At 65.9% G+C, this 25,590-nt stretch overlaps 1 protein-coding gene and 1 long non-coding RNA gene across 6 annotated transcripts; one reads left to right on the plus strand and one right to left on the minus strand.

The window, feature by feature from the left end:
• Nucleotides 1–1,619: 1,619 nt before the first annotated feature.
• Nucleotides 1,620–24,576, minus strand: CHID1 (chitinase domain containing 1). Of its 5 annotated transcripts, none has more exons than XM_033402594.2 (13): nt 24,445–24,576; nt 21,698–21,851; nt 21,039–21,188; nt 20,648–20,780; nt 20,047–20,091; nt 19,175–19,272; nt 18,691–18,752; nt 15,753–15,845; nt 10,567–10,668; nt 9,888–10,043; nt 2,150–2,230; nt 1,931–1,973; nt 1,620–1,775 (listed from the first exon to the last, which is right to left on the minus strand). In XM_033402594.2, the coding sequence occupies exons 2-13, from the start codon at nt 21,806–21,808 to the stop codon at nt 1,677–1,679; spliced, it is 1,173 nt and encodes a 390-aa protein (XP_033258485.1). In that variant the 5' UTR covers nt 21,809–21,851; nt 24,445–24,576; the 3' UTR covers nt 1,620–1,676. The 5 variants fall into 5 exon arrangements, with proteins under 5 accessions (XP_033258485.1, XP_004278133.1, XP_033258484.1 ...); XM_004278085.4 differs by having other exon boundaries at nt 19,166–19,272; XM_033402593.2 differs by lacking the exon at nt 24,445–24,576 and adding an exon at nt 24,333–24,444 and having other exon boundaries at nt 19,166–19,272.
• On the plus strand, nt 5,814–11,865 carry LOC125965257 (uncharacterized). Its single transcript, XR_007478947.1, has 2 exons — nt 5,814–6,093; nt 7,620–11,865. It is a non-coding gene; the product is annotated as an uncharacterized LOC125965257 (long non-coding RNA).
• Nucleotides 24,577–25,590: the final 1,014 nt, after the last annotated feature.

The following is a 25,590-nucleotide window of genomic DNA, read 5'->3' on the forward strand; positions in this document are numbered from 1 at the left end:
AAGCTGTGGGGCATCTGACCCACCAATTGGTACCCCATACTCTCAGTTTCCAGCCCATACTCCTGCCGGCCCCGCGGCCCCACCCCCTCTGCATCCTTGCTGTGTGGCAGACCTGCCTGGTGATGCCTAGCAAGGCACTGACCCCGGCACAACCCAGACCACCAGGGTGCCCGGCCCCTCCTGGCCCTTGGACCCCCACCGCACGCCCCACCGGCCTCCCCTGTCCTCACTCCACGGAAGCCACCAGAACGCCGTGGACCGTTCCAGCAGAAGTCAGAGTTAGCGGTTCACGCACCAAAACCAAACTGTCCTCAGGCACGACAGCAAACAAGCAGGAAGGAAGTGAGCACAGTCCAGCCAAGCTGTCCCCCAGCCCTGCCAACGCCCTCTGCCCTCTGCCCAGGTCCCCGTTCGCACCTCTCCGGCTCTGCTCGGGGAAAGCCGCTGCTCGCCTGTGCTCGGTCATCCCCGCGCGCCTCAGGCGCAGCCTTGCGGGCACCAGACCCTCACGCCCAGCCCTGGCTCAGCTTCTCTCATGGCCCCCAAGCTGCCTTGGCAGCCCCGACTCCACTGAGGTCCCACTGGGACACGCGGGGCCAGCCCTGCCTGCTGCCACGTGCTGGCCCGCGCCTCCGTGGGGTTCCCAGGCCCCCTCCCCCCTCGCTGGTTTCCCCGTGCTCCAAGCTTAGGCTGAGGAGCCTCCCAGGCACCCGGCATCCGGTCACCCAGCTGACTCCACAGCCACAGACACCGAGCACGCTGTGGGCCCACAACCGGCCTCGCCCCCTCCTGCCCCAACTCCTGCAGACTGCCCCGCACCACAGCCCAGCGCCCACTCCCAGTGCAATGGCCTCCTGCTCCCCTCCCGACCAGGCCCTGACCCCGAGGACAGATACATGTCCCTTAGGACCCTCCCCCAGTCACGTCCCACAGCCGCTGCACCCTGGGCTCACGCACAGCGTCTGACCAGCGGGTCCAGCCAGCAGCACCATCACGTGCAGATCCATCTGCTTGGAGCCAGCGGGCCCACCGAGGGGGCGAGGGCTGGGGTCCGCTGTCCTTCAACTCCTGGCAACCCAGGGCTTCTCCCACTGCTCCCTCCTGGGAGCATGGCCGTTCCCAGCAGGCAGTGGACCTGCGGCAAGCTGTCGTTCCGCAGTGACCACACAGCCCACAGCACCACCGTGGGACACGGCCAGCCTCTCAGAGCCCCGGTCTCCGCCGTGGTGCCCCCGCCCTCGCTGTGTGGTGCCCATCGGGCTCCCAGGCAGGCAAGCTGAGTCAGCACCTGCAGGGGGAGGCCAGGGCCCCTCTGCACGGCCCTGGGGTGACGCCCACCGGAGTGTCTTAAGTGTCGGGGAGCCTGGGGCTGTCCCGGAGCCTCCAAACCCACAGCGATCTGCAGGCCGTGCAGGACTCCCTGCCAGCCTGTGGGTCTCGCCGTCACCGGCCACCAGCGGGCAGACAGCCAGGGCTGGGCCAGAGGGGCCTGCATCCTCAGGGCCTGCTGCCCCCCACCACCTGGACTGCCCGCCCCATCACTGATGAGGAGCCTGGGGTCCCAGGCCGCCCTGACCCCGCCCGAGGCCGCAGCGCACACAGCACGGAAAATGGAAGAGTGTATTTTGCCTGTCACTCTGTCTCTTGGAAAAGCTCAGGCCGGCTCCAGGCCAGGCCTACAGCAGGTCGTAGAAGTAATCCAGGCCCTGGCCCAGCTCCCAGATGGACAGCCCGACGCCCAGCTCCCTGGCCAGCTCTAGCCGCACCTGCAAGGACTGAAGCAGTGGGAGTGTCGGCCCCGCCCTGCCCGCCTGCCCCACCGTGGGCCACCTGCCGACCCCTGCCCACCACAACCAAGCTGAGGGCCAGGGTTGCTGGGGAAGGGCTTGTGTCTGCTGCCCCCATGCCCAGCGTCAGGACCCACACGCACCTTCAGCGTCGGGTAGAAGACGATGTGCCTCCCACCGCGGCTTCTGCAAGACAGCAGAACCCTCAGTCCGCCAGCCCGACTCCCACCTGCCTCTGCTCCTCCCAGCCCCACCCCCCTCCAGCCAAAGCCTCAGGTGCCCCTCCTCGGGCCAGGCTGGCCCTCAGGGGCAGAGGCCGAGCTCGAGGCCCGCATCACCTGGGGCTGCCCCCGGACACTCACTTCTTGTACTCGAAGAAGTGCTCTGCGGCCTGGCTGTCCCATACCATCTGGGGCCGGTGGTCCTTCAGCGTCTGGATGTACCTGGGGGAGGCCGGGTGTGGGTGCGGGGGCCCTCCCCTGCCCACCCGAGCACCTGGACAGGGTGGAGGTGGCCTCTGCCCTCACGGAAGGGGTGAGGCCACCAGAGGGCAGCAGGATGCGGGGTGTCATCCCATCCCCCGATGGTCTGCGGAGTGCCTGCAGCACACTGGGCCAGGTGGGAGGGCCACGCGTGTGGCCAGACACGAAAAAAAGTCAGGAAGCAGGACCATGGGACGGGGTCTGGAACACCCGGGCCAAGGCTGCAGCAGCCGGGTCCTCACTGGGGGTAGGAGGAGGACAGAGACCCCGAGAGGCTGCTGAGATGTGAGCAGAGACCGTGGCCGTGCTTCAGAGCTCACGCCGCACCCTGAGCTGGCGGCATGGCGTGCGGGTGGAGCGCAGACCCCGCGCTGTGGGCGCAGCGCCTGCTGGGCCGGTGGTGCGGGCAGGAGCTCCTGGGGTCGGCCTGAGGGAGACTGCACCTGCTGCAGGAGAAGCAGCAACTTCTGCAGTTGCGGAGGAGGTTTGGGACCAGCTGCAGGCCTGAGGATGAACGAGAACTGGGGGCAGCCTCGGCACTTCCCCCCCCCGCCCCCGGGGTTGGGGGACAACAGTCCAGGGCAGTGGTTTCCGGGCCCTTTCAGAGGCCAAGTTGTTCTCAGCCTGCCTCCTTGCTGTGGACACAGCTGCCCCAAGCCCACGGCAGGCCCCACCTCACTGCCAGGAGCAGGGGTTGAGAACCCCTCCCCGCCCAACAGAGGACACACAGAGGACAGGCCGGTGCCTAAGGTGCCGCATGGCCAGGACAACTGGGGTCTCCAGCTCACCCCGTGTCTTCCTGGCACGCAGCCGATGACCAGACAGGCCAGAGACCTGCAGCCTGGGCCCAGGGAGGGGGCTGCGGTGCTCCAGGCTGCACCTTGCACATCGGCAGTGGGTCAGGGCTGGACAGAGCCCCCCATCAACCAGCTCGAATCGTCCAAGATTATTGCGTTATACTTAATTAGCACAACGCTCTTGGGATGCTTGATGTCATCTGCAGCTTCTGATCCAGCGTCGGCTACGTGGCTGAGACAGGTGTGGCACGTGCGGGGATGGGATGTGTGGGGAAGGGTGAGGCATCCCGACCCAGCCTGTCCCTGAGCCCCCGAGGCCCAGGGCAGATGCTGGCGGGCAGGTGGCTCTGGGCCCTCACGTCTGGGGAGCTCTGGCTGTGCACTCCTCCTCCGGGGCTTCCCCTCAAAATCTGCTACCTGCTGGAGGTGGTGAGGCTGCGGGGGCGGCTGAGGCTGGGGGTTCAGCCAGACCCCTGAGAGCACCTGGTCCCTCCCCTCTGAAGGCCGAGGCTTGGCGGTGCCAGGGCGGGGACCACACAGGCCCTCACACTCGCCTGGGTGCAGCCCCGGGAACGTGGAGCAGCAGAGTGGGGTGTGAGCCAGGGTGGGGGCAGAGGGACAGCTGTGCAGGGGGCTCCCAGGCAGGCGGTCCAGGAGGAAGAGCAGGGCCACGGGGGCTGAGGGTCGGGGTGGCAGGGGCCTGCCTGGGAGGAGGAGGAAGCCGGGGCGGGGTGGGGATGAACGGAGGGAATCGGTACCAATGGGCCCTGAGCGTTTCCCTGAACTAAAGCGGAAGGCCTCGGTCACACGCCGGGTGACTCTGTTTCCACGAAATGTCCGGACGAGACGAGTCCACAGGCAACGCAGATTAGTGCCCCAGGGGTGGGGTGAGGTGGGGGGCTGCTACCAAGCGTTCTGGAATTGGAGGTGGTGGCTGCACAACCCTGAGAACGGACTAAATGCTGCGCAGGTGTGCGCTTTGCAGTGGGGGGTGTACGGTGCGTGACTCATACCGCCCCCACTCAAAAAAGTTCTCGGGCTTTGGAGTGAAGGGTTCAAGGAATGGCAGACAGAATCGTAGACGAAGACACACCAAACAGGTGGGTGGAGGATTCAGGGCACCGAGACGAGGTGCACGTCCCCCAGTTTCCAGAGGAGTGAGCAGAGACCAGCCGAAGAGAGGTGATCAGGCTGTGTGCGTGAGGTGTGGGTGAGGGGGAAGAAGGGAGCTGGGGGGGCGGAGGAGGAAGGGGACACCCCGCCCCAGGAGGAAAGCCTAGCGAGGCCTCTGCCTCGGCTGGCGGGGCCTGCGGTGCCCTGTGCTCTCCGCTGTGACCCCACGAGAACTGAAGGGCCTGACCTCATCTGGTCAAGTCTGAGCCACCTGTGTGCCCTGGGTGGAGAGGCCGCCGGCAGCGTGACCCACAGCTGCAGCCTGCCCCGGATGGCACTGCTTCCGAGCCGGCCTGAGGGCCTGGGCTGGGCATGCCCCGGGGGGCACCTGACCTGCTGGCCCACCTTCTGGGCAGGTGACCTTCCTGGGCACCGAGAAGGGCGGTCCGCCCTGACCCGGTTTCCCCTGCAGCCCCTGCAGCATGCAGCCAGGACTCCACGGCCCCTGGTGATGGCCTTCCCAGGCTGGGCCGGAAAGGGGCGCGTGGAAGGGGTAGGGCCCCCCCGCCGGAGGCCCACACGGGGGGTCCAGTGGGTGCCACTGAGGGTGACGTAAGGAGGTGCCCCCACCCCCGGGTCCCAGGCCCCCACCTGCAAGCAGTGGGACCGTTCCCAGCTGTGCCTCCGACGCAAGGGCTGGCAGATACCCTGAGCAGAGGCACTGTGAAAGCGGGCAGGGTCAAAGGTGCATGGGGAGACCCCGGCTGGGAAGCAAGAGCAGGATGCTTGGAGAGGACCAGGACAGGCTCCGAGATCACACAAGCCAGTGCAAAAGCAAAGGACCTCAGTAAAGAGCACGGCGCAGGGACGGAGAAGGCCCAGAGCCACGGGGCAGTGGCGACAGGCAGCCCTGGGACCAGGCGCCACCAGTCGCCCCTAGGCAGAGCGAGACCCCGGCACAGGACACACAGGGAGAGCTTCCCCGAGCCTCTGTGCCCTTGACCTCTGGTGTCCTGGCCCTAAAAGAGGCCTCTGAGCAGGGGCAGGGGTTCTGCCAGCCATGGCCTGCCCTCGGGGGTCCGTCTGGCCGTGCTCTGCTGGGGCTGGCTCTTCTTGAGGCCCCTGGGAGGCAGCGGCAGGAGAGGCCAGGTGGGGTGGGGCTGTAGGTCCCAAAGATGCAGGAGTATGGCTGCACACTTGGCTTGAGGGCACTCACGGGACTAGCCGGGCACCCTGGCCGCCAGGGCAGTGGGAGGGCCTCCCAGAATGGGGGCTCGGCAGCCATGGGGACCCACGGATCAGCACGCAGAACTGCACGTGGGGTGACATGAGCCTGCAGGCGGGGGAGCCCTGGCCCCTCCTGGGGTGTTTCTCAGTTGCCCAGACGCCTCAAAGTTGGGAAGTGACGAGGCCACGCACACAGGAGCCTGGCCGTGGTCATGATGGGGTCTGCTGTCACCCAGGGAAGGCCGACAGAGGCTGCGGGGTCAGTGGAGAACCCAGAATGTGCACACACAGCCTGCCCTCCGCCCCTCCCCCTGCGGCAGGCACAGAAGGCGGGCCTGGCTGATGGAGGCCAGAAGGCCAAGCCCCCGCCTGACAGAGCTGCCAGCCTCCCGCCCCTGCTCCGCGGGGCGGGCGAGGGAGCAGATGGTGCGGCCGCTAATCCCCCACTGCCTGAGGGGGCCGGGGACACCTGCCACAGAAGGCCAGGGTCTCAGCGCTGGAGACGCTGAGACGGGAGAGCAGATAATCCTGGGCCAGGCTGGCCTGAGCTTCTGTCAGCGGAAGAGATGGAGAGACTCCGGAGGCCATGGGGCTCACCTGCCCCTCACACCTAGCCTGTCATCTGCTCAGGGACAGAGGCTGTTGTAGTGAGTTCCGGGGTGGAGACCGGCTGAGGGGTGCATCCTGGTGAGCTGTGTTTCTGGGGGGGCCGGACCTGGGTGAACACGCTCACCCCCTGCAGAGGCAGCCCTCCCCTCTCCTCCCTCCCCTGAACAGGCATCCACCCCGAAGGCGGCCTCGTTAAGCCTGCCTATCTGGTTCCCCAGATCCGAACTACCTAGCCCTGGGAGAGGCCTCTCCCCATGACCCCCAGAGCCCCAAGGCCCTGAGCCCAGGGGTCAACCCTGCCCTGCCCACCGGGGAAGGGCTGGAAGAAATCAGGCTGTGGACAAAGGAGGTCAAGTGCAACCCCAGGGGCCAGCCGGGGGCCCCACCCCCTGTCCAAGGCTCACCCAGGGTGCGGGCAGCAGGCGGCAGATGGCCGGCCAGGGCCCTGGGAGGGAGGAGGAAGCGGTGGGGTGGGGGCACTCGGGCCGCGGGAGGGTGAAGCCTTGGTGCGGGCGCCGGGTGTGGGGGGTCCTGCGGGCCCACCCACCACGGGATGAGGAGCGTCCGGGAGCCGCCAGACCTGGTCTCACTGCACCCGCCCGAACTCGGCCCCATTCCGTGGGAGGGCTGAGGCCTGGGGAGGAGAGGAGCTCGGCGACGTGCCAGTTCCCCAGCTCAGGCCGGCAGCAGCCCCGCCGCCCATGCATGGGGGGGACTCCAGGCATCCCCACACCATGGCACCCCCCCGATGCCGACGCGACCCCCGGAGACAGCAGTCAGCCCTTCACGGGCCTGTCGACTCCACCCGGGCCCCCCTCAGCCCCTCCACAGGACAAACTCACCGGGTAGGACCCAAGCGGGTGCCGCTGCCTGACCTCCATGTGCCCCTGAGGGGGGGAGCCGCAGCCCTGCCACCCGGCACTCAGCCTGCTCGGCCCCTTGGGCGGCCCTGCTGAGCCGGCACCTGCTTGGTCCAGGTGAGGTGGGTGGCGGACTCCAGGAGGTCTGGGCTGGGCGGTCCCTGACACACAGCCCAGCCATGCCCCCGGGCCTGGGGGAAGCCTCTCTACCGCCCCGGCACAGGCCCACCTCCCTCCTCTGCCTCCAGGCCTGGCTGTCATCAGTGGGGGCACGTCTGGTGGGGGGACACGCTCAGCTGGGGTGGGGCCCGGATGAGGCGATGCAGCCTTCCGTCCCTGGCTGGGGGCAGCCTGTATGCTTGTGTGTACGTGCGCACCTGTGCTCTCGCTAAACACACATCTTCATAACCAGACTCCCCCCTCTGCCTCCCAGCCCCTCCTCAGAACCGGCAGGGGCCGTGTGGTGCCTTTGTCGCCGGGCCCCACGAGCTGGGTTAATGGCTGCAAAAACTCCACCTCGTGAGCTACTGCTGGGCCCACATTTAGTAAAGAAATTACAGCTCTTCACTCCTCAGGCGGTGTTAGAGATGAACCGTGTCCCCCCAATTCATATGTTGCGTCCTAACCCCCAGAACCTCAGAATGTGACTATAATTGGAGGTAGGGCCTTTAAAGAAATGTTTAATGTAAGATGACTGAGGTACCCTGGGGTGGCCCTAACCCCACAAGACTGTGTGCTTATAAGAGAAAGTCAGGAGACAGACCTACACAGAGCAACGACCCCGTGAGGACACAGGGAGGAGACGGCTGTCTACACGCCGAGGAGAGAAGGCCTCAGGAGGACCAGCCCTGCCCACACCTGGGTCTGAGACTCCAGCCTCCAGGGCTGGAGACGACACTCCTGTGGCTCAAGCCCGGCCATGGTACCTGTGTGGCGGCCTGAGCAGAGGTGGGTGGCACCTCCTGCCCTGCCTGTAGGCCCCAACACCTCCTGCCCTGCCCGTAGGCCCGGGCCAGCTAAGCCGGGGGCTGGAGCAGAGGTGGGGCGCCGAGTCCCTCTGGCTCTGCCTCACGCGGGCGACCCTGGCTACTGACCCCACCTCTGCAGCAGGAGAAAACGCCCTCCTACTCCAGCTCCTGAAGCCCTAGGGCCTGGTGCTGGGAGCCCGAGCTCCAGAGGCAGCTCTGCCCGATGCCCCCCGAGCCGGGCACCCTGTCAGGGACGCTCCGAGGAGCCCCACGTCTGGAAAGGCTGTGGTGGGGACGGGGCAGCACACAAAGAACAGACAGCAGCAATGACAGGGAGGACAGATGGGCGGGGCGGATCCAAGGCACAGGCACCGGGGGCCAAGAGCCCCTCTGCTGCGGGGACATGGGGTAGGCTTGGGCTGCTCTAGGGCAGCTCCCGCCGTCCACAGGGCTCCCCCAGCAGAGGGGCAGGCCCCAGGGAGGAGGGGCTCCCAGGCCTGCGCTGGAGCCCAGGCCCTAGCACCAGCTGTGCGCACCGGGCAGGGTCGGGGAGGCACGGCTGACTCCGACGTCCCACCCCTGGAGGGGCCCAATCCGCTTCTCCTCGTCCTGGAGGCCCTGCCTCCAGCACAAAAGGGACCCAGGAAACGGGAGCCCCGCCCCACTGCGGGGGCAGGCCGGGAGCAGCCCTCCAGGACCCACGAGTCCAGGCACGGGCCAACCCAGCAGCCTCTGTCTCTCTCCCAGGGCAGACCTGAGGGAGTCACTGTGGACGACGGGCGCGGACAGCCTGGCGGGCAGCTGGCATTCGGCGCCTGACCCCTGCCTGGGCTGACACGCGTGTCCCTGCGGCAAGCAAGCCTGCAGGTGACCCTGCAAACAGTGGGGAGCAGTGGGCACACGCGCTCAGGTCACAGCCTCGGGACCGTCTCTTCTGACGGAACCAGGTCCCTCAGAGAAGCGTACAACTCTTGGTGTCCAGGGGACGTGACGGCACCCAGAGTGAAAGCAGAGGGTCAGGAACCCCAGATGCCCAACACCTAGCCAAGCGAACAAAACTCACAGCATCCAGCCCGGAGCAGAGGCCCACGGAGAGCTGGCTCGACGGGACCACGGGAAGGGGACAGTGCTGACTGGACCCCAGGCGGGCCCAACGCCAGGCAACCGGTCTCACACAGTGCTGAGAGGACACGCAAAGGCTAAGCCCCAAACGCACTGCCTGACAAGAGAGCTACTACGACACGTGGGAAGGAAAAGCCCCGGACGAGACGCGACCAAGAAACGGTCTGTGGGCTTGAAGACAGCAAGGAAAACTGAACAGAAGAAAACAGAGGCCAAAAAAATAAAATGAGTGTCAGCGGATGGGGGGACAAACAGACTGGCCTAACACACGAGTACTCACGGGCCCGGAAGAAGAGGAGAGAAAGAGAGGGACAAGAAAAATACTAGAAAAGATAGACTATAACCTTTCCACGTATGATAAAAAGGATAAATACACAAATCTAAAAAACTCAACGGAAACCAGGTGGCAAAAATGTAAAGAAGCCTGCGTGGAGGCACCTGGTGATCAGAGCGCGGGGGTGCTCGGTGGCGATACGTGTGGAGCGACCGGGTGACGAGTGTCTCGTGGGACAGAACGCACGGGAAGATGGCGAAGCAACACCGTCGAGGTCCTGGAACAAGCTGGCAACCCAGAACCCCACATCTGGCACAAACATCTCCCCAAAACCCAGCAAGATAAAACGGAAGAGGATTCAACACTGGTAAAAATGCATAGCAAACAACACAAAGGGCGTCCTTCAGGCTGAAGGAGAGGAGGCTGGGGGGCCGCGTGCTGCTCGGGCCAGATGGGGGCCACACCCCCGCCGACCCAGGGGAAGAGAGGGCACTGGGACAGCACGCTGCAGGCACCTGGTACGTGGTCAGACCCTGCCAGGCCTCCTCCTCGCCGCACCCCCTCACTTCTGGGAGACACACACCTGACACAGGGTGCCGTGGCAGACGGCACAGGAAGCCACCTGGCGTGGGGCAGCCGCTGGCTCACCTGGCCCCGATGACAGGCTCGCGGGTGTCCTTGGAGGCGGAGTAGTCCATGCCGTAGAAGTTGAGTCCCAGCAGGATCTTGCTCCGCCACTTGGACTTGGGGTCCAGGACCTGGATGCAGGCTCGCACCCAGGACAGCGGTGCGCTGGGGCCGGCCCTGTGGGGCCGAGGAGAAGTGGGTTCAGCAGCAGGCAGAGGCCTCAGACGCCCCAGGTTGGGGTGGGGCCCACACACGGAGTGGGAAGGACGGCAGCAGACAGGCGGGCCCCTGCAGTCAGCTGAGAGGCTCAGGTGAAGCCTGGGATGGACAGAGGCAGACGCCCCCGGCCACAGGAGCACCTTCTCCTGGGCAGCGAGGCAGGCCCAGCACCACAGCCACCATGTGGCGGCCAGGATCGCATAGGCGTGGATGGAAGCCCGGGATGGCATTCCCATGGGGGTGCCCGCTGCCCTGTGTCACGTGACTCCAAAAAGGAGAAGGTCGCCCAATGCAAGGCCAATTGCGGGCTTTGGGAAGACGAGACCGGGCCCTTCCTGTGCCTGGAACCGCGAGCTGACAAAGCGTGGCCCTGAGCAGGCTCGTGGGAAGCTGGACTTTGCCTGAGCGTCTAGGCCCCCGGTCGTGGGAGCATCTCTGCGCCAAGCCAGAGCGCACGGGGCCCCGGGGTGCCCCCACTCACTGCTGCGCCGTGGAGTAGTCATAGGTCATGAGGCTGAAGCCATCCAGCACGGGGGCCAGCTGCTCAAGCTCCTTGTGTGTGAACATGCCCAGCTTGTTGGTCCTGCAGTGAGACGGCGTGGTCACCACACCCAGCTCGCACAGCCCCTCCAGCCCCGCCCCAGCTGACACCTGGGCTCAGCAGAGGGCACGGCAAGCCGGCCGTGTGGGCTCCCAGCTCACGCCCCTTCCTCCCACGCCAGGAAGACACCTCAGGTCACTTTCCCTGCAGAGTGGCCCAGCGCTCGGTCACAGGGGATGGCCCGCAGCTGGGTCCTGACGGGCAGAGCCTGCCGCTGGAGGTCCAGCAGAGGCCCGGCTCCCCTCCTGCCCAGTGCACTGGAGACCGCGGTTAGCCCAGCTCCGGGAGGGCCCATCCATACGTGGGCACAGGTGCCCCAGGCCAGCCCCGCTTCATCTCAGTTGCGAGCACGGTGCTATGAGCAGAGTGCCCTCCCTCCCAAGGCCTCAGGCCTGGGGCAGGCGGGAGCCCAGGTGGCCTGTCTGCTAGACACACCTGGTCTGCTAGCCCACCCGCTCTGCCTGCAGCAGCCCCTAGGACTGCAGCCTTGTCCCAGGGGGGTCGGGGCCCTCTGCTCCCCCCAACATGTGAGCAGAGAGAGAATCCCTCTTCTCAGCCAGCACCTCCAATCCCTGGGCAGGGGCAGGGGGGCCCACCGTGTGGACCTCAGCCATGGTCACTGGTTCCACAGGGTCCAGGCAGCCCGGCCCAGGTCCCCCCGACACATGAGGCACCTGTGGGACCTGACGACCAGCAGCACCAGCCAACGACCCCAGGACCCCAAAGCCCGCCCCCGAGGGGGGTAAAGCGACCCCAGAACCCCGAAGCCCGCCCCCGAGGGGGATAAAGCGACCCCAGGACCCCAGAGCCCGCCCCCGAGGGGGATAAAGCGACCCCAGGACCCCGAAGCCCGCCCCCGAGGGGGTAAAGCGACCCCAGGACCCCAAAGCCCGCCCCCGAGGGGGTAAAGCGACCCCAGGACCCCGAAGCCCGCCCCCGAGGGGGTAAAGCGACCCCAGGACCCCAAAGCCCGCCCCCGAGGGGGTAAAGCAACACTCAGTGGTGGGCACCTGCCGCGGCAGGGAGCTCGGGGACACACCTGGGGAGCAGATGCCCTACCGGGCAGTGACAGCCATGCTCCCTGTGGCCACACTCCAGACCGGCCCTCTAAAGTCAGCTAGAAGGCGCCAGGCCCGGCAGGCGGCGTTTTCCTCCCGGCTCAGCCCGAGATGGAGACGGGCCTGTGTGAGGAGGGCCTGGGACCTCGGGGCCTGGCGCACCCCACAAAGAGCGGATGCCATCAGCTCCAGGAAGATGTTTCCACAATTCAAAAGCTCACCCGTCCTCAGGTGGACGTTCGCTCAGGAACCCATGGACACCCAGCCCTACCGTTTCTGGATTCGATGGCTCACAAGGGGAGGCAGGGTTGCGAGCGGAGCAGTTCAGTGGCCCAGCAGGGAGTATGCCCCTGTGCCTCACGTCCTGGTCACTGCAGCACCGGGGCCTTCCAGGAGACATTCCCTGCTCAACTGGGAGAGGGGATTCCACCCCCAGGGATCCTGGAAGCGCTGGTACCAGGTGTGAAGGGGAGGCCGGCGAGGGACAGGACTAAGGCAGGCAGAGGGGCAGGAGCAACGAACTCAGCGGGGGGAGCGGGCACCAGGAGGCCTACTACCCTGCTGGCCTCACTCACCCCATAAAAAGAAACCCTTCTGCTCAAACCTGCTCAGCACAGCAAACAGCCTCACTTTCACTGGCCGATTATTTCTTAGACAAACACTCTCAACAATGGCCACGGGGGCCAGGGAGAATGGAGTTTTCCAAGCCCCTTCTCCCAGTCACACTGTTCCAAGAAGTCCGCTGCTCGGGGAGGAGCCTGGTGCAGGCTCCCATCCCACACGACTCCCCGAGCCATCACCTTTGCTGGTTTCAGCTGCAGCCCCGTCAGAGGCAGGCTCTCCTCTGTGCAGCCTGCGCCCACTGCGCTGGGGGCCGCGGCTCCTGCCGACATCAAGTGCGCGGTCCAAAGGGCTGCAGGGGCCGCCCTGGCCCACCAGCCCCTCTGCTTCCCAAGGCTCTGACCACCTCATGGCCTCTGGCCATGCCTCGTGTCTGGGCACCCGGGGCTGCCAGGTGCTTCTCACTGAGTTACTACCCGTCTGACTGCAGGCACCCCTCCCCTCCAGAAGGCCAGCCTGCCCCACGGGATCCTTCCCCCCGAGACCCTGAAGCTGCCAGAGGCGGGGCTAGGGCAGCGCCCGTGTCTCCTCGGGGCGTTGCAGGATGAGGTGGCCCTGGTAGACGTCATGTGGCCTGGCCTCCTCTCTCCACGTGGTCACGGACAATGGACACGGCGTGGCCTATAGACCAGGGGTCCCCAACCCCCGGTCCTCGGACTGCCACTGGTCCGCGGCCTGTCAGGATCGGGCCACACAGCAGGAGGCGAGCAGTGGGCAAGTGAGCGGAGCTTCATCCGCCACTCCCCGTCGCTCCCACTACCGCCTGAGCCACCCCCGCCCCTGCCCGTGCAAAAACTGTCTTCCACGAAACCGGTCCCTGGTGCCAAGAAGGTTGGGGACCGCTGCTCTAGACAGTTTCCCCCCAGACACGAGGAGGCTCGCCCAGAGAAGGACCCCCACCCATCTCCTTCCTGACTGTGGGGAGATGGCCTGCCCGAAACCATGGGAAACCACGGGGGTGGCTGCAGCACCCGTCAAGGTGGGCACCTGCCTGTGAGGATGCGAGCTCACCGCAGGGCAGGTCCTGGGAAGGAAGCCAGCCCTCCATGCCTGAGGCCAGTACTTTCCTGAGGGTTCCGGGAGTGCTGGATTCTCAGAAGATACAGCCTGAGAAGCCGGGGTGAGAACTAACTCAGAGCCCCCTCCGGAGCGAGGACGGCCCAGGGCTGATTAAACCAGCTGACTGGTGCTGGAACGTCAATGGGGGCCAAGCCGCGACCTCGGGAGCAGGGCTCAAGGTCAGAATGGCCGCTGTGCCAGCAGCCCCTGGAGGGAGGCCCCAGGCCAAGGCGCACAGCAGCAAAGGCGCGCCGGCCCTGGCGCAGCACACACAGCCCCTCCTGGGGCGGCTGTTCCCGTGGGGGGCAGCGCAGCCTTTGTGAGGCGACTGATGCTGCAGAAAACCCCAGAAAGACTGTTTACGGCTCCCTGGCTCCTCTGCTGGGGCTGCTAGCCAGAAGCATGGCAGAACAAGTCAACGATGAGACCAATTCTGAGGCCGCCAGAGCCTCTGGAGAGAGCAGGGCTTGCTTGCCAGCCGGGGGCATGCAGCCCAGGCCTGAGCCCCCCCCAAACACACCCCTGCTGCCAGCAGGGGCAGGCCAGACTAGGCCACAGCTCAGCGGCAGTGCCCAGGACCCGTGCCTCCAGCCCTGGCCACGGTCTCCTCCCTCCGGTCACCTCCTTGGCTGCCGGGTGGAGGGTACTTCCTCCCCTGGCCACCGCAGGGTGAGAGAGCGGCCCTGGCTCACACCATCCACTTCCTGCCTAGGGGACAGGAGCTCAGGCTAGACGGCTGGGCAGAGAGGGCGCCGGTCAGAGAGCTGCTCCCCACCCTGCCCCAAGCCCTCCCGCCCTTCCAGGCCCCGCCCAGAGACCAGCCCCTCCATGGGTGTCTCCCGCCCTTCCAGGCCAAGCCCAGAGACCAGCCCCTCCACACACACACACTCTCCAGCACATGGGCTGGGAGTCTGCTCTCTGCTCCCGTCAGAAGCTGCGAGGCCCGAGGCCCTGGGGAGTGGCGGGGTGTCAGCAGGGAGGGGCTGCAAGCAAGGCCTCTGGGTCCCACCCCCGGCCAGGCAACCAACCTCTCCCCAGCCGAGACTGAAGGGCTGCCCCAGCTTCCGAGGAGCTTGTCTCTGCCGACAGCCCCTGACTACAAAGGGCAACCGGGGCTCCATCGGCCACAGCACCCCTCCCCGAACCGTCACAGAAACCAGCAGACCCCGGAAACGGGTGCCCACGTCTGCAGCCGAGCCCACAGGCTCTGTGAGTGTCTGCCACCCCTGGCTCTTCCAGAACGGGGCCCCCCATCCTAGGAGAACTGGCGGCCCCTGCTACCGCCAGCCTATCACACGCGTGTGTTGCACACAGGAGCACACACGAGGCTGAGGGCCCTGGAAAGATGGGGAGAAGAGTCGGGAGGGAGGCCGAGGCCTTTGGGCTTGGGTGGGACCACCGCCCAGGCCTCTGGTGACGCGTGCGGGCTCTGGGGGCACGAGGGCCAAGCAAAGGGCGGGCAGCCAACCTGGGAGCGGCAGGTGCCTGCTGTGGTGGCTGCGGCCTTGGCCTTGGAGCGCCCGCAGGCTCCTCTGTGTGGGGCTATCGGCCTGTGAGCGTCAGGGTCGCCAGATAGCTCGGGTCCCAGAGCTGCCCACCCGCTCCTGTTAACTGGCCCGCGCTGCAGAGCGAGCCGACAGCCGGGGTGACAAGATGCATGGACAGCGGTCCTTCCAGAGCAGTGCACTGAGGGCCCAGGCTGCCCTGGGAGCCAGCGGAGACCAGGCAGAGCGCAGGCAGCACCCCTGGGCCTCTGTGCGCCATCGACCCGCCACTTGGCTCTGAGCTGCCCTCAGTCCTCACTGTGCGATCTGGCCTCCTCCGCGCCCAGCACAGGCTGGACGTGGGAGCCAGGCCACCTGACTTGGCACTCGGGCCCCGCACCTCCCTGTCCCGGGGGTTCTGGAAGAGCTGCCTCACCGGGCTCTGCGTCCCGGTGTGTGCAGGGCCGGGGGTGGCTGTGCGAGGGGGCTGGGCTGGCTGCCGCCCTGGGGTGGGAGGTCAGGGCCCCCTGGGCACAAGCCCTCATCTCAAGGCAGGATATGAACAGCTGGGCTCAGCGTGGGAACCGTGACCTCCTGGGGCCTAAAGCGGCACAGGCCCTGCACCGCGGTGCCCGGGGCCTCGCCAGGGACCAGCGGGGGCGGGGAGCGAGTCTAAACGACACGGTGTCAAGCGCTCAGGTGTAAGGACGCAGCCTTGACCCGCTGATGCATGAGGGCGCGCTGAGGCCACCGAGGTGTCCGAGTGTGCTGATGAGGACCCCTGTCACACACGCGGTGGCCAGCGCGTACCTGGACGGGGCTGGCCAGCAAGCACGGCACTTACCCAGGGGCGACAGCGGGCGGGATGACCAAGAAGGCTAGCAGCCGGGCCTGGTGCAGGGCCTCGGCCACGTGGGTGAGCAGGTGAATGAGGCCCCTGCAAAGAAACAGAGGACAGGTCAGGGGCAGCTGGGCCAAGGCCCGCTGCAGGCAGACGCCCCTCACGGCCACGCTCTGCCTTGGAGGTACGGGCTCCCGGGTGGGTGCACCAGGGGGCCTGGAAGACACCGCGGGGATCGCCCTCCACCTAGACTGCCTGCCCAGCCCCCATCCTTCCTCACACTCAAGCCCCCTCCCTCCACACAAGAGTAGGGTGGAGAGCAGAGAGGGATCGGTGTGGTGCCCCATCACCTCTGGACCCTCCCAGACACACAGCCGGGCAGGGAGTCAGGAAGGACCCATGTGGACCTGGCATGCTGGCCTGCTGGTGGCCAGGTCAGCCTGGGCCACGAAACACCTCAGGCCGTGCTGAGAGCCCTGCTGCACCCGGGAGGTGCCTTGAAATGAGGACTTTGGGGCGGCTCCACTGATGAGGCCTTGTGCCCAGGGGGCCCTGACCTCCCACCCCAGGGTGGCGGCCGGCCCAGCCCCCTCGCACAGCCACCCCCGGCCCTGCACACACCGGGATGCAGAACTCTGTGTGCCTTGGCCCCAGGAGGAAATAAGGAGGGGGCACCGGCGTGTGCTCGACCAGGAGTGCCTGGAGGCGGGGGAGCGTCTCTGCAGGCAGCGGGCCACCAGGCAGGGGGCAGAGGAGACAGCAGTGTCACGGGGTCGCCTGGACCCTAGGCGTGTGGTAGGTGGCAGTATCTCAGAGCTGGCGGGCAGCACGTCCGGCGGGACAGTGGCTCTGGCACCGCCTGGGAGCACTCGTCAGGACACCCCAGTCCCGGAGGCCACCGTCACCGTGCCTGGGAGGCTGTGGGCCCAGTGACCGACCTGGGTCCTTCGCTGCAGCCCCTCAGGAGCCCCCTCCGTCTGGAGAACAGGCAGCAAGTGCTCCCCGCCACTACCAAGTGCAGGAGGGTCAGAGGGGCTGCCCCGGCCCCCAGCCCAGAGCAAGACCGCAAAGAGCAAGGGGGTGGGGCAAGCACAGCTGCCGGTCATCCTGCCAAGGCCGCCATGGGGCCTCGTGCGCACTGACCACTGGACTGTGGCAGCCTCTCAGAGCCTCCCAGGTGGCCCCCACTCAGCGGGAGCGATCCCGGTCACTCCACTCTGGCTTTGACTGTAGGTGGTCAGGGGCGCCCTCGGGGGAGCACACGGGCTGGAGGGGGCCGGCACCTCCCTGAGGCCAGAAGCTGTCAGCACCTGTCACTGCTGGGTGCCTTCCTGGCTTCTGGGACCACCCAGGGGATTGCCTCTCTGTGAGAGGGGGGAGGCGGCCTCATGGCCCAGGGGAAGCACCTGCTCGGTGGGGACCGGGGGCAGTCTGCTGGGACGGAGTCCCTGGGGTTTCCCCTCGGCTGCCCGCCCGCCCGCTCGCCCGGTGTGAATGCAGGAGACGGGCCTCTCGCCAGCGCCGGGCAGCCCCGCACGCTCCTCCCCGGGAGGCTTTCACGAGAGGGCCTGGGGGACCCGCAGCCCAGGGTGGCACGTGGACAAGGTGCCATTGCCTCGCATCACACCAAACAGGCCTTCCCAGGGTGACCTGGCGCTTTGGGTAGGAAACAGAAGCCTAAAGAGGGTGACAAGTGGGCACAGGAGCACGGACGCCCCTGTCATGCCCGCCACGGCCAGGCCTGTCCTCGGAAGCAGCTCCCAGGCAGCAGTGTCCAAAGCCATCTACCAGGCTGGCCAGCCTCCGCCCTCCTCCGGGCCCCCCCCCAGGAGCCCCCAGGGTACGGAGGCGCTGCCGGCTGCTCCGGCACCTCCTTGCCCGGCTGCACCCCCTCCTCAGAAGGCGCCATAAGGCCTCCTCAGCAGGGCCACCACCCAGCAAGGACGGAGGCAGAGCCGAGGGGGTGGGGGGATTGTCTCTCGGCCAAAAGCCAGGGCCCCCGACGTGCAGGTGCCGCGTCGGCTCCCAACAGACGTGGGTATCCTCCACGCTCTCAGCCTGGCTGTCTCCACCCATCCTCCTCCTGAGCTCCAGCCTTGGGGCCCTCCCAGGGCAGGTGGACAGAGAGGGAGCCTTTCAGAAGCACCCACTGGGGCGGGGGTCTGAGCACCGAGAAGCAGGCACCGTAGCCGGGGGCCTGGGTCCAGGCCACCCCTGTTCCCGAGGCCAATAGTGGAGTCTCCCTACCCCCACCCAGGCAGAGAGGCCCCGGCACGCCTGGCTCCATGCACAGCTTCCTCTGGGTCTCGGGCAGCAGGCCTGTCCCCCTGCACAGACCCCTTGACAATGCGCATCTCCCTGCATTGAGAGGCAGGAGACCCCACGGACGCTGTCTCCGAGCAGGCAGAGCACCGCCTGCAGCTGCAGGAGGGTAGGAGAGGAGCCCTGCCCAGGGCTACCCCAGGGGTTTGGGACACGTACAGAACCAGGAGAGCGGCTCCTGCAGGGGACCTGCCCCTCTCCCGCCCTGCCGGGTCACTCTGGCTGTGAGCCTCATGTGCAGGGTGGACGCTGCGAGGGGACCACGCGGCATCCTCCCAGGCCGGCTGACGCAAAGCCTGTGGGCCTGGGCGGCAGATCCCTTTCCCAGAGGACTCTGTGGCCACCTGCTCCAAGGGCCCCTGGCCCTGCACGGCCACCTCTTCTCCAAGTCCCCTGGGGGCTCCATCAGGCCAACCACGTGGGTGTCTCAGCTGGCCACCTGCCCGCAGCTGCCCCCGGGCCTCTTGGAGCCACTGTCCGACTTTCTCGGGGTGCCATCCCCACCCCCAAGTGCAGACTGTGGGAAGCAGGCCCTCCTCCCACACGAGGTCCCCCCACATCCTTCCTCCAGCCTCTTCCCGACACCTGGGGGCCCGCACGCTGCCCACAGCCCACTCACGCGTGCTTCTGGATCAGCAGCTGGTTCCAGACCTCCACCACCAGGCCGTCAAAGTGCTGGCTCTGAGAGGAACGGGGGCTGCTGAGGAGGGCCCCAGGAGGAAGGGGTGGGAGGGAGGCGCAGAGGCAGCCCCGCTTCCTCCCACCCAACCAGGCCTCAGCCCGAGGGCCAGGCTGCAGGCCTGGAAGCCCCTCTCTGAAGGTGGCGGTGTGGGGGTCCCCAGAGGAGCCAGGAGCAGAGGAGCTGGGGCTCTCGCGTGCCCTGTCCACTGGTATGCCTCCCCCAAACCTGACCCCAGGGCCCTGAAGGGTTCTCCCCTCCCCGCAGCCCAGCACCAGCTACCAGGATGGGTTCCCTCCCAGGAGGGTAGCCGGCAGCTGGGCACTGCCCAAGGGAAGCCCCTGCCCCCGAGACGCATGGTGGCCAGAGGGAGCCCACGGCAGCCGGTGGTGGCTGTGCAGGCACCGGGCGTCACCTTGGCCACCTGGACGACGGTCCTGCTGAGCTCCTCTATCTCGTCCTCGCTGTCCAGGACATTCTGAAAGTCCTCGTACGTCCAGTCCTCGAACCGGAGCCGAGGCACTGGGGACAGACCCGCAGAGACTGTGACCCTCTGTGCCGGCCCTGCCCACAGGCTGGCCCTTGGCCTCCAGAGCAGAGTGACCACAGCCAGGCACCCAGTGAGGTCATCCCAGTGCAAGGTGGCTGGGTGAGGGAGGGGCACCAGGGGGCGCTGGGGAAGGACGGAGGTGCGCACCCTCTCCTCCCGGCACACCAGGCCCCTGAGTGCCCGGATGCTGGCCCGCCCGCCGCCTCCTGCCTGCCTCCGGCTGCCTCACCTCCGCCGGCTCCCCGCTGGCCCAGCTGCAGGCCCCCTTCCTCCTGTTCAGCTGTTATGTGCCCCTAGACCCCCAAGCCTCCCTCCCCAGACCCACTGCACTTTGCAATGGGTCCCTTCCTCGCCGGCCACGAGCTCCAGGACGGGCAGGGCAGGGTGAGCGTCACCCTTGGGCGCAGCCCCCAGGTGCCCTCGATAAACACTCCTGGGTGAATGAAGCAATGGGAGGGCAGGACCACAGGCGAAGGCGGGCTGGCCTTGGCGGGCTGAGCTGGGTGGGCGGGAGGGCCAAAGGGCTCTGGCCGGACTGAGGGCCATGAATGCCGGGCTGGGGCGGCCTCACTTCTGAGCCGTTGGGATAGTGACCAACGTGCCAGGCAGCACAGCCTGGGTTACCAGGCAGGCAGGTGTGAAGACCCCGGGGCCACTGACCCACCCACAGGGAGCTCCAGGACCTCCACCCGTGGCGTATGGCCTAAGGGCCCCCAGCCCTGACCCCGCAGGCCCACTGGACTCACCCACACGCAGGCCCCTGGCCTGCTTCCTGACGGCCCGCATCCACCCTGTGGGACGTGGAGAAGCCAGTCAATGTGGGGACACAGCCACCTGCCCATGTGAAGACTTGCCCTACCCGCCAGGAGGAAAACAAAGGGAGGGGGGCAGGGGAGAGTCTGCGGGCCCTGCACTGCCCCTCCTCCCCCTGCAGGACCGCCAGGGCCAGGGGCAAGTGGCTGCTCTGGGGGCGACGACTCCGAGGCGCCTGGGACCATCTCTCAGAGCTGAGGGGAATCCAGGGGCCAGGCACTGACGCTGCCCAGCCGTGTCCTCCAACACACTGCCCCCCCCAGCTCGGGGAGCCCCACCACCAGCTAACACCTCCTCTCTCTGAACCCAAAAGGGAGGACATCTGTGCAAACACAGGTGCAAAACATGGCTGTCAGGACAGCCAGGCCTCGCGCCCTCCTGGACACTGTCTTGGACGCCTCCTCCCTGGACGCTGTGTACAAACCCCCAAGGGCAACAGGGATGCGGGTCGATGCTAGGTAGGCACCACGCTCGCACACACTCACACCCTCCCAGACCCCTGAGGTGAGCGCAGATGAGCAGCGGGGCGAGCACCTTGGTCCACGTCGTCAAGGCCCGTGACCTCAAACATCTCACGGCCGTGCCTCTTCAGCTGCAGCCACACGGGCGCGACGTGGGTGAACTTGCCCCCGAAGATCTTGGCAACATCGTAGCCGTGCCTGTTCCACTGGCAGAGAACGGAGAATGGGTGAGCCTGCTTGCAGCTGGGGCAGAGGGTCTGAGGCCACCTTGGGATGGGGGCACTGCAAGGCTGCCCGCACCATGGGGAACAGGACGCTTGGCGCGATCCCGGCCACTCCTCTGGGAGGCATGGCTCCCGCCACACCCCCGTGGCGGCAGCGGCCAGGGGAGGTGAGAACGCAGACAGACCTGAGCAGCCACCTTGCCCTTGGGACCTCCCTGCCCACCCCAGGGCCCGGCTTACTGGCGTGACGTAGCCCAGGATGTCCCCAGCAAAATGCCTTTTGTGGGCCTTCGCTGAGCAGTAGCTGCGATGCTCGAGAACCACATCCTCGGCTCTGAGGTCTGTCACCACCAGACCCCGCTCCTGCACGGGCTTGCTTGAAAACTGAGTCTGAAACAGAAGGAGCAGGGAGAAAGCTGTGAGGGTTCGTCCCCAGGCAGAAGCCCAGGGACAGCAGCGGTCCTCTTGTTCAGCAGGGGTGTGTCCCAGGATCAACACGGAGCTGCTGAGCAGGAGACCGCATGGAAAGGCCTGCCTTGAGGAGCTGACAGGCCCCGAAGACTCACTCTGCCTCCCCAGGGCTGCCCCAGAAAAAAGGCACAAAGACACAGCCAAAGCCGGCGTGGCTCCTGTCTGATCTGCTCAGTGAAGCGGGGAAGAGCGCAGGGGTTGAGGCAGGGTGAGGGCGGAAACGTGGCACGTCACAGAAGGTCGGCCCAGCGGGGGCAGGCGCACCCTCGGGCCCCAGCACCAGAAGCTGCTCCCGCCAAGGCCAGCCAGCCAGAGCCCTGGGGCAGCACAGCGCAGGCTGCCCAGAGGCCAAGCTCTCGGCTCACAGCCCCAGCGGGCAAGGAGGCGCGATGGCTCAGCCCTTTGGCCCATCTCCAGACTGCCCTTACCTTCTCCAGCAGCGTCTTCGAGGCAGCCTTTTTGGCATCTGACTTTGACAGGGTGGCGTGAACAGAGCCGCAGGCCAGGGCAAGCCAGAGTGTGCCGAGGAGCACCTGCATGGTGGGCGTGTCACAGCAGGGTCCAACCTCGGGGTCCAGGGGGCTGCAGAGAGAGCAGAGCCCGTGGAGACCCCCAGCAGGAAGGGTGTCCCCTCTGCCTACTGCAGCAATGGTCCTAATGGTGCCTGGGGCCTCCCAGCCCTAAGCTGGGCACTGAGCCAGCCCCAATGGCCAGAGTCCAGCTGTCAGCACCGCTGGGCCCTGGCATCCCTCAGACACCCAGGAAGGGCCTTCCTTGCTGCAGGCCGGTGAGCCCTGCCCCACTGCCTCGGGGCCGCCCTAACCACAGCCGGCCAACTAGGAAAAGATTGGCTCTCCACCCTCCTCAAACCCAAAAATATTCTGGCTACGAGCTACTGGCTTAAGTGCAAAGTAACAGGGCTATGGAAAGGACTAGAAGAAAACTTGGGTGCCTGTGTACGTAGACTCAGGGACAAGGGCTGGAGAGGGGAGGCTTTTCCACCTAAGTCAGCAACAGTAAAGGTTATGATAAGAAACATCAATAGAGTTTACTACGTAAAAACGTGAAGCTTTCGCTTAGGAAACAAAAATCAAATTTATTTATTTGCTTTAAAAAAATATTTATTTAGGTTGTGCACGGTCTTAGTTGCGGCACGTGGGATCTTCGTCGTGGCATGTGGGACCTTTTAGTTGCAGCATGTGGACTTCTTAGTTGAGGCATGTGGGATCTAGTTCCCTGACCAGCCATCGAACCCGGGCCGCGGCACAGGGAGCACGGAGTCTTACCCGCTGGACCACTGGGGAAGTCCCAACGAAAAACAAATTTAAAGAAATAATACGCAAAACAAGAAAACACTTGGAACATACTTGACAATGAATTTCTATTCCTCATCTACACATGACACGCAAAGAACTCTTACAAACTGAAAATAAAACACTCCAATAAAAAATGCCCCACTATAAAATACAGAAAGGACGTGAAAAGGTGTCACACACAGACACCCCATAATACAGACCCCCCCATAACACACAGACCCCACCTCCACCATCACCAGCAACCAAAGGAACGGACGCTGAGATAAGACAGCGAGCTGTGCGTTTTGGTCCCCCCCACCCCCAGGCACTGGCAAGGACTAACAGATTGATGCGACCTGAGGACCTGGGGCAGCTTCACTCTCAGAGCTGTTCCTGAGAATTCATGTTGATCAGACCTTTTCAGGTGACAACGTGGTCACAAATATTATACTTTCCAACATGTGTTTCTTTTTTTTCAAAAATCCCACTTTGGGGGACATCCCACTCATGTCGAAAACGCTCCAAGATGCTCACTGCAGCGCTGTTTAATACCCTGCACTCCCAGACGCCAGAATACAGAGGGCGCCACGGTGCTCATGACCCCCTAGTACAAACGTCACAAAGTGCACACGCACAGCAGGGTCCTGTTTTATTATAAATTTATTTATTTATGGCTGCGTTGGGTCTTCGGTGCTGTGCGCGGGGTTTCTCTAGCTGCGGCGACTGGGGGCTGCTCTTTGTTGCGGTGTGCAGGCTTCTCATTGCGGTGGCTTCTCTTGTTGTGGAGCACGGGCTCTAGGCGCACGGGCTTCAGTAGTTGTGGCATGCAGGCTCAGTAGTTGTGGCTCGTGGGCTTCAGTAGTTGTGGCACGCGGGCTCAGTAGCTGTGGTGCACGGGCCCAGCTGCTCTGCAGCATGTGGGATCTTCCCGGACCAGGGCTCCAACCCGTGTCCCCTGCGTTGCCAAGTGGATTCTTAACCACTGCGCCACCAGGGAAGCCCTCCACTTCATTCTTAAGATACTGGTTTTAAACCATCAAACCTGTCTCTGCTCAGTGATGTGCAATTTGAGAAATGCTGACCACCGTGCCCTGAGCGACCATCACCAACACCTGGCAGGACCCCGAGCCGACTGTCCCGTGAACAGAATGCTGCCGTCCCCAAAGCGGGGGTAAGGTCCGTCACAGATTCTCGCCCGTGAGCACAAATTCTGGAGCTAGCTGTGTTCTTGCGGGGAGGGCCGAGTGCACTTGGAAGTGAAGGCGTCGTAAGAGCAGGAAGACCCCAGCCCCGGCGGACGTTAACCTCGGGTTCTGTCCACGCTGTGGGCCACCGTCTTGTTCCCTCAGCGGAGGAACCCTGAGGCAGCCTGCCATGCGCAGGGGGAGCGGGGAGCGGAGGATACTAGCGGGTCGAGGTCAAGAAGGAGCCAGCCCGGCGCGGCCCATCGTGCTCCGGGTCCCGGCCCCACGCCGGCCACGCCACGTGCTGCCGCTCGCACCCACAAGCTCCCGCCCCGCGTCCTTCGTCCACACCCGCTCTTACACGCACTCACACCCGCTCTCACATCCCCTCTCGTCCACTCCCGCTGTCACACCCACTCACACACCGCCTCTCGTCCACACTTGCTGTCACACCCCTTTCTCGTCCACACCCGCTGTCACACCCACTGTCACACTCCCTCACACCCGCTCATACCACTCCCTCTCGTCCACACCGCTGTCACACCCGTTCTCCCTCGTGCCGCGCCTCCTGCTCTCACACGCACCCCCCGCGCGCTCACTCCGCGGAGAGGAACGGAGGCCGTAGGAGGCGGGGAAGCAGACGCCGGAACGCGGGACGCGGACACCACCCCGGCCAGCCGCCGCCGCGGCGCTCACCTTCATGTCCCGGAGACCGGACGCTCGCGAACGCCGTCGGAAGTCCCGCCTCAGAAAGCCCGCACGCCGCCGCCGCCGCGCCACGCCAGCTTCCGGGCCGCCGCCACGCAAGACACGCTGGGGGCGGGGCCGAGAGGGAGGGTGGGGGGAAGCCGAGGGGAGGAGCCTAGACGGGGAGGGCGGGGCCGGGGCAGAGGGGCGGGAATGGGGCGGAGCGAGGTCGAGGGGCGGAACCGGGGCGGGGCGGAGCCTGGTGGACAGGGCGGGGCTGATGATGTGGGCGGAAAGGGGCGGGGTGGGCCGGACTGGCCAGGGCGGGGAAGCGGGCGAAAAGGAGGAGACCCGCCCGGGGCGGGTGAGGTCCAGACTTGGGCGATGGGAGGATCTAGAGGCGCGCGCCGACCCCGGCCTTCCGCGGGACCCGGACTCGCCCGGGAACCTAACGCCCTCGCTCGACAGCTGGCGCGGGGGTCTGGGTTCGGGGGAGCGCGCGGTCCCCACGCCCCGGCAGCGCACGCTCGGTGGAGGGCTGGGCTCCCGGTGCGACGTCCGCGTTGCGACCACGTGGGTGACCACGAGGGCGCGCCGTGGGTTCCAGGGCCGCAGGTGGCCCGGAGGGCCGCGCAGGTTCGACATCCGGAATTCCACGTTCTCTCTTGAACGCGGGAATCGCCTCTCCAGGCTTTCCTCCTACCGCCTGGGGGCCGCCCGCCAGCCTAGCCCTCCTCCGTCAGCCCCCATGTCGCCCTGGGTGAGCTCTTCTCACTCTTTGGTTTTGGTCACCATCCAGGGGCCAGTGGTGTCCACAACGCTGTCTGGAGCAGGGACACGTGCTCCAGGCCCTCTGGATGGCCCCTGAACATCGTAAATCCCACATATTCTAGAGTCAGTGCTCTCTCTGTCCTCGCCTCCAGGAACTGTGGCACTTCTCACATGCAAATCCCACAAAGCTGGAACCCTCCAGAGGCTAACAGTAACCGCCCCCGTCCCCCAACCTTTCAGCCCCAGCAAGGGGAGTCAGTGCGCCTCTGGGACAGATTGAGGGCACAGTGGCCAGCGGTTTTAATCACAAGGCATTTTACACCTGATACATGCTGACAGATCCTCCACCCATCCCTAGCTGTTCCCAGCAGTTTCCTGCAGAAA

Source organism: Orcinus orca, chromosome 8 (genome assembly GCF_937001465.1).
Source record: "Orcinus orca chromosome 8, mOrcOrc1.1, whole genome shotgun sequence".
Taxonomy (NCBI): Eukaryota; Metazoa; Chordata; class Mammalia; order Artiodactyla; family Delphinidae; genus Orcinus; species Orcinus orca.

Excerpts from the sequence above, each read along its gene's own strand:
- CHID1 (XM_004278085.4), bottom strand. The coding sequence starts at position 21,808 with ATGCAGGTGCTCCTCGGCACACTCTGGCTTGCCCTGGCCTGCGGCTCT. Across the intron at positions 2,231-9,887 it reads GAGCCTGTCATCGGGGCCAG|GTACATCCAGACGCTGAAGG; the intron begins GTGAGCCAGCGG and ends GGCCTCCCCCAG. Across the intron at positions 1,776-1,930 it reads TCTTCTACCCGACGCTGAAG|TCCTTGCAGGTGCGGCTAGA; the intron begins GTGCGTGTGGGT and ends CCACTGCTTCAG.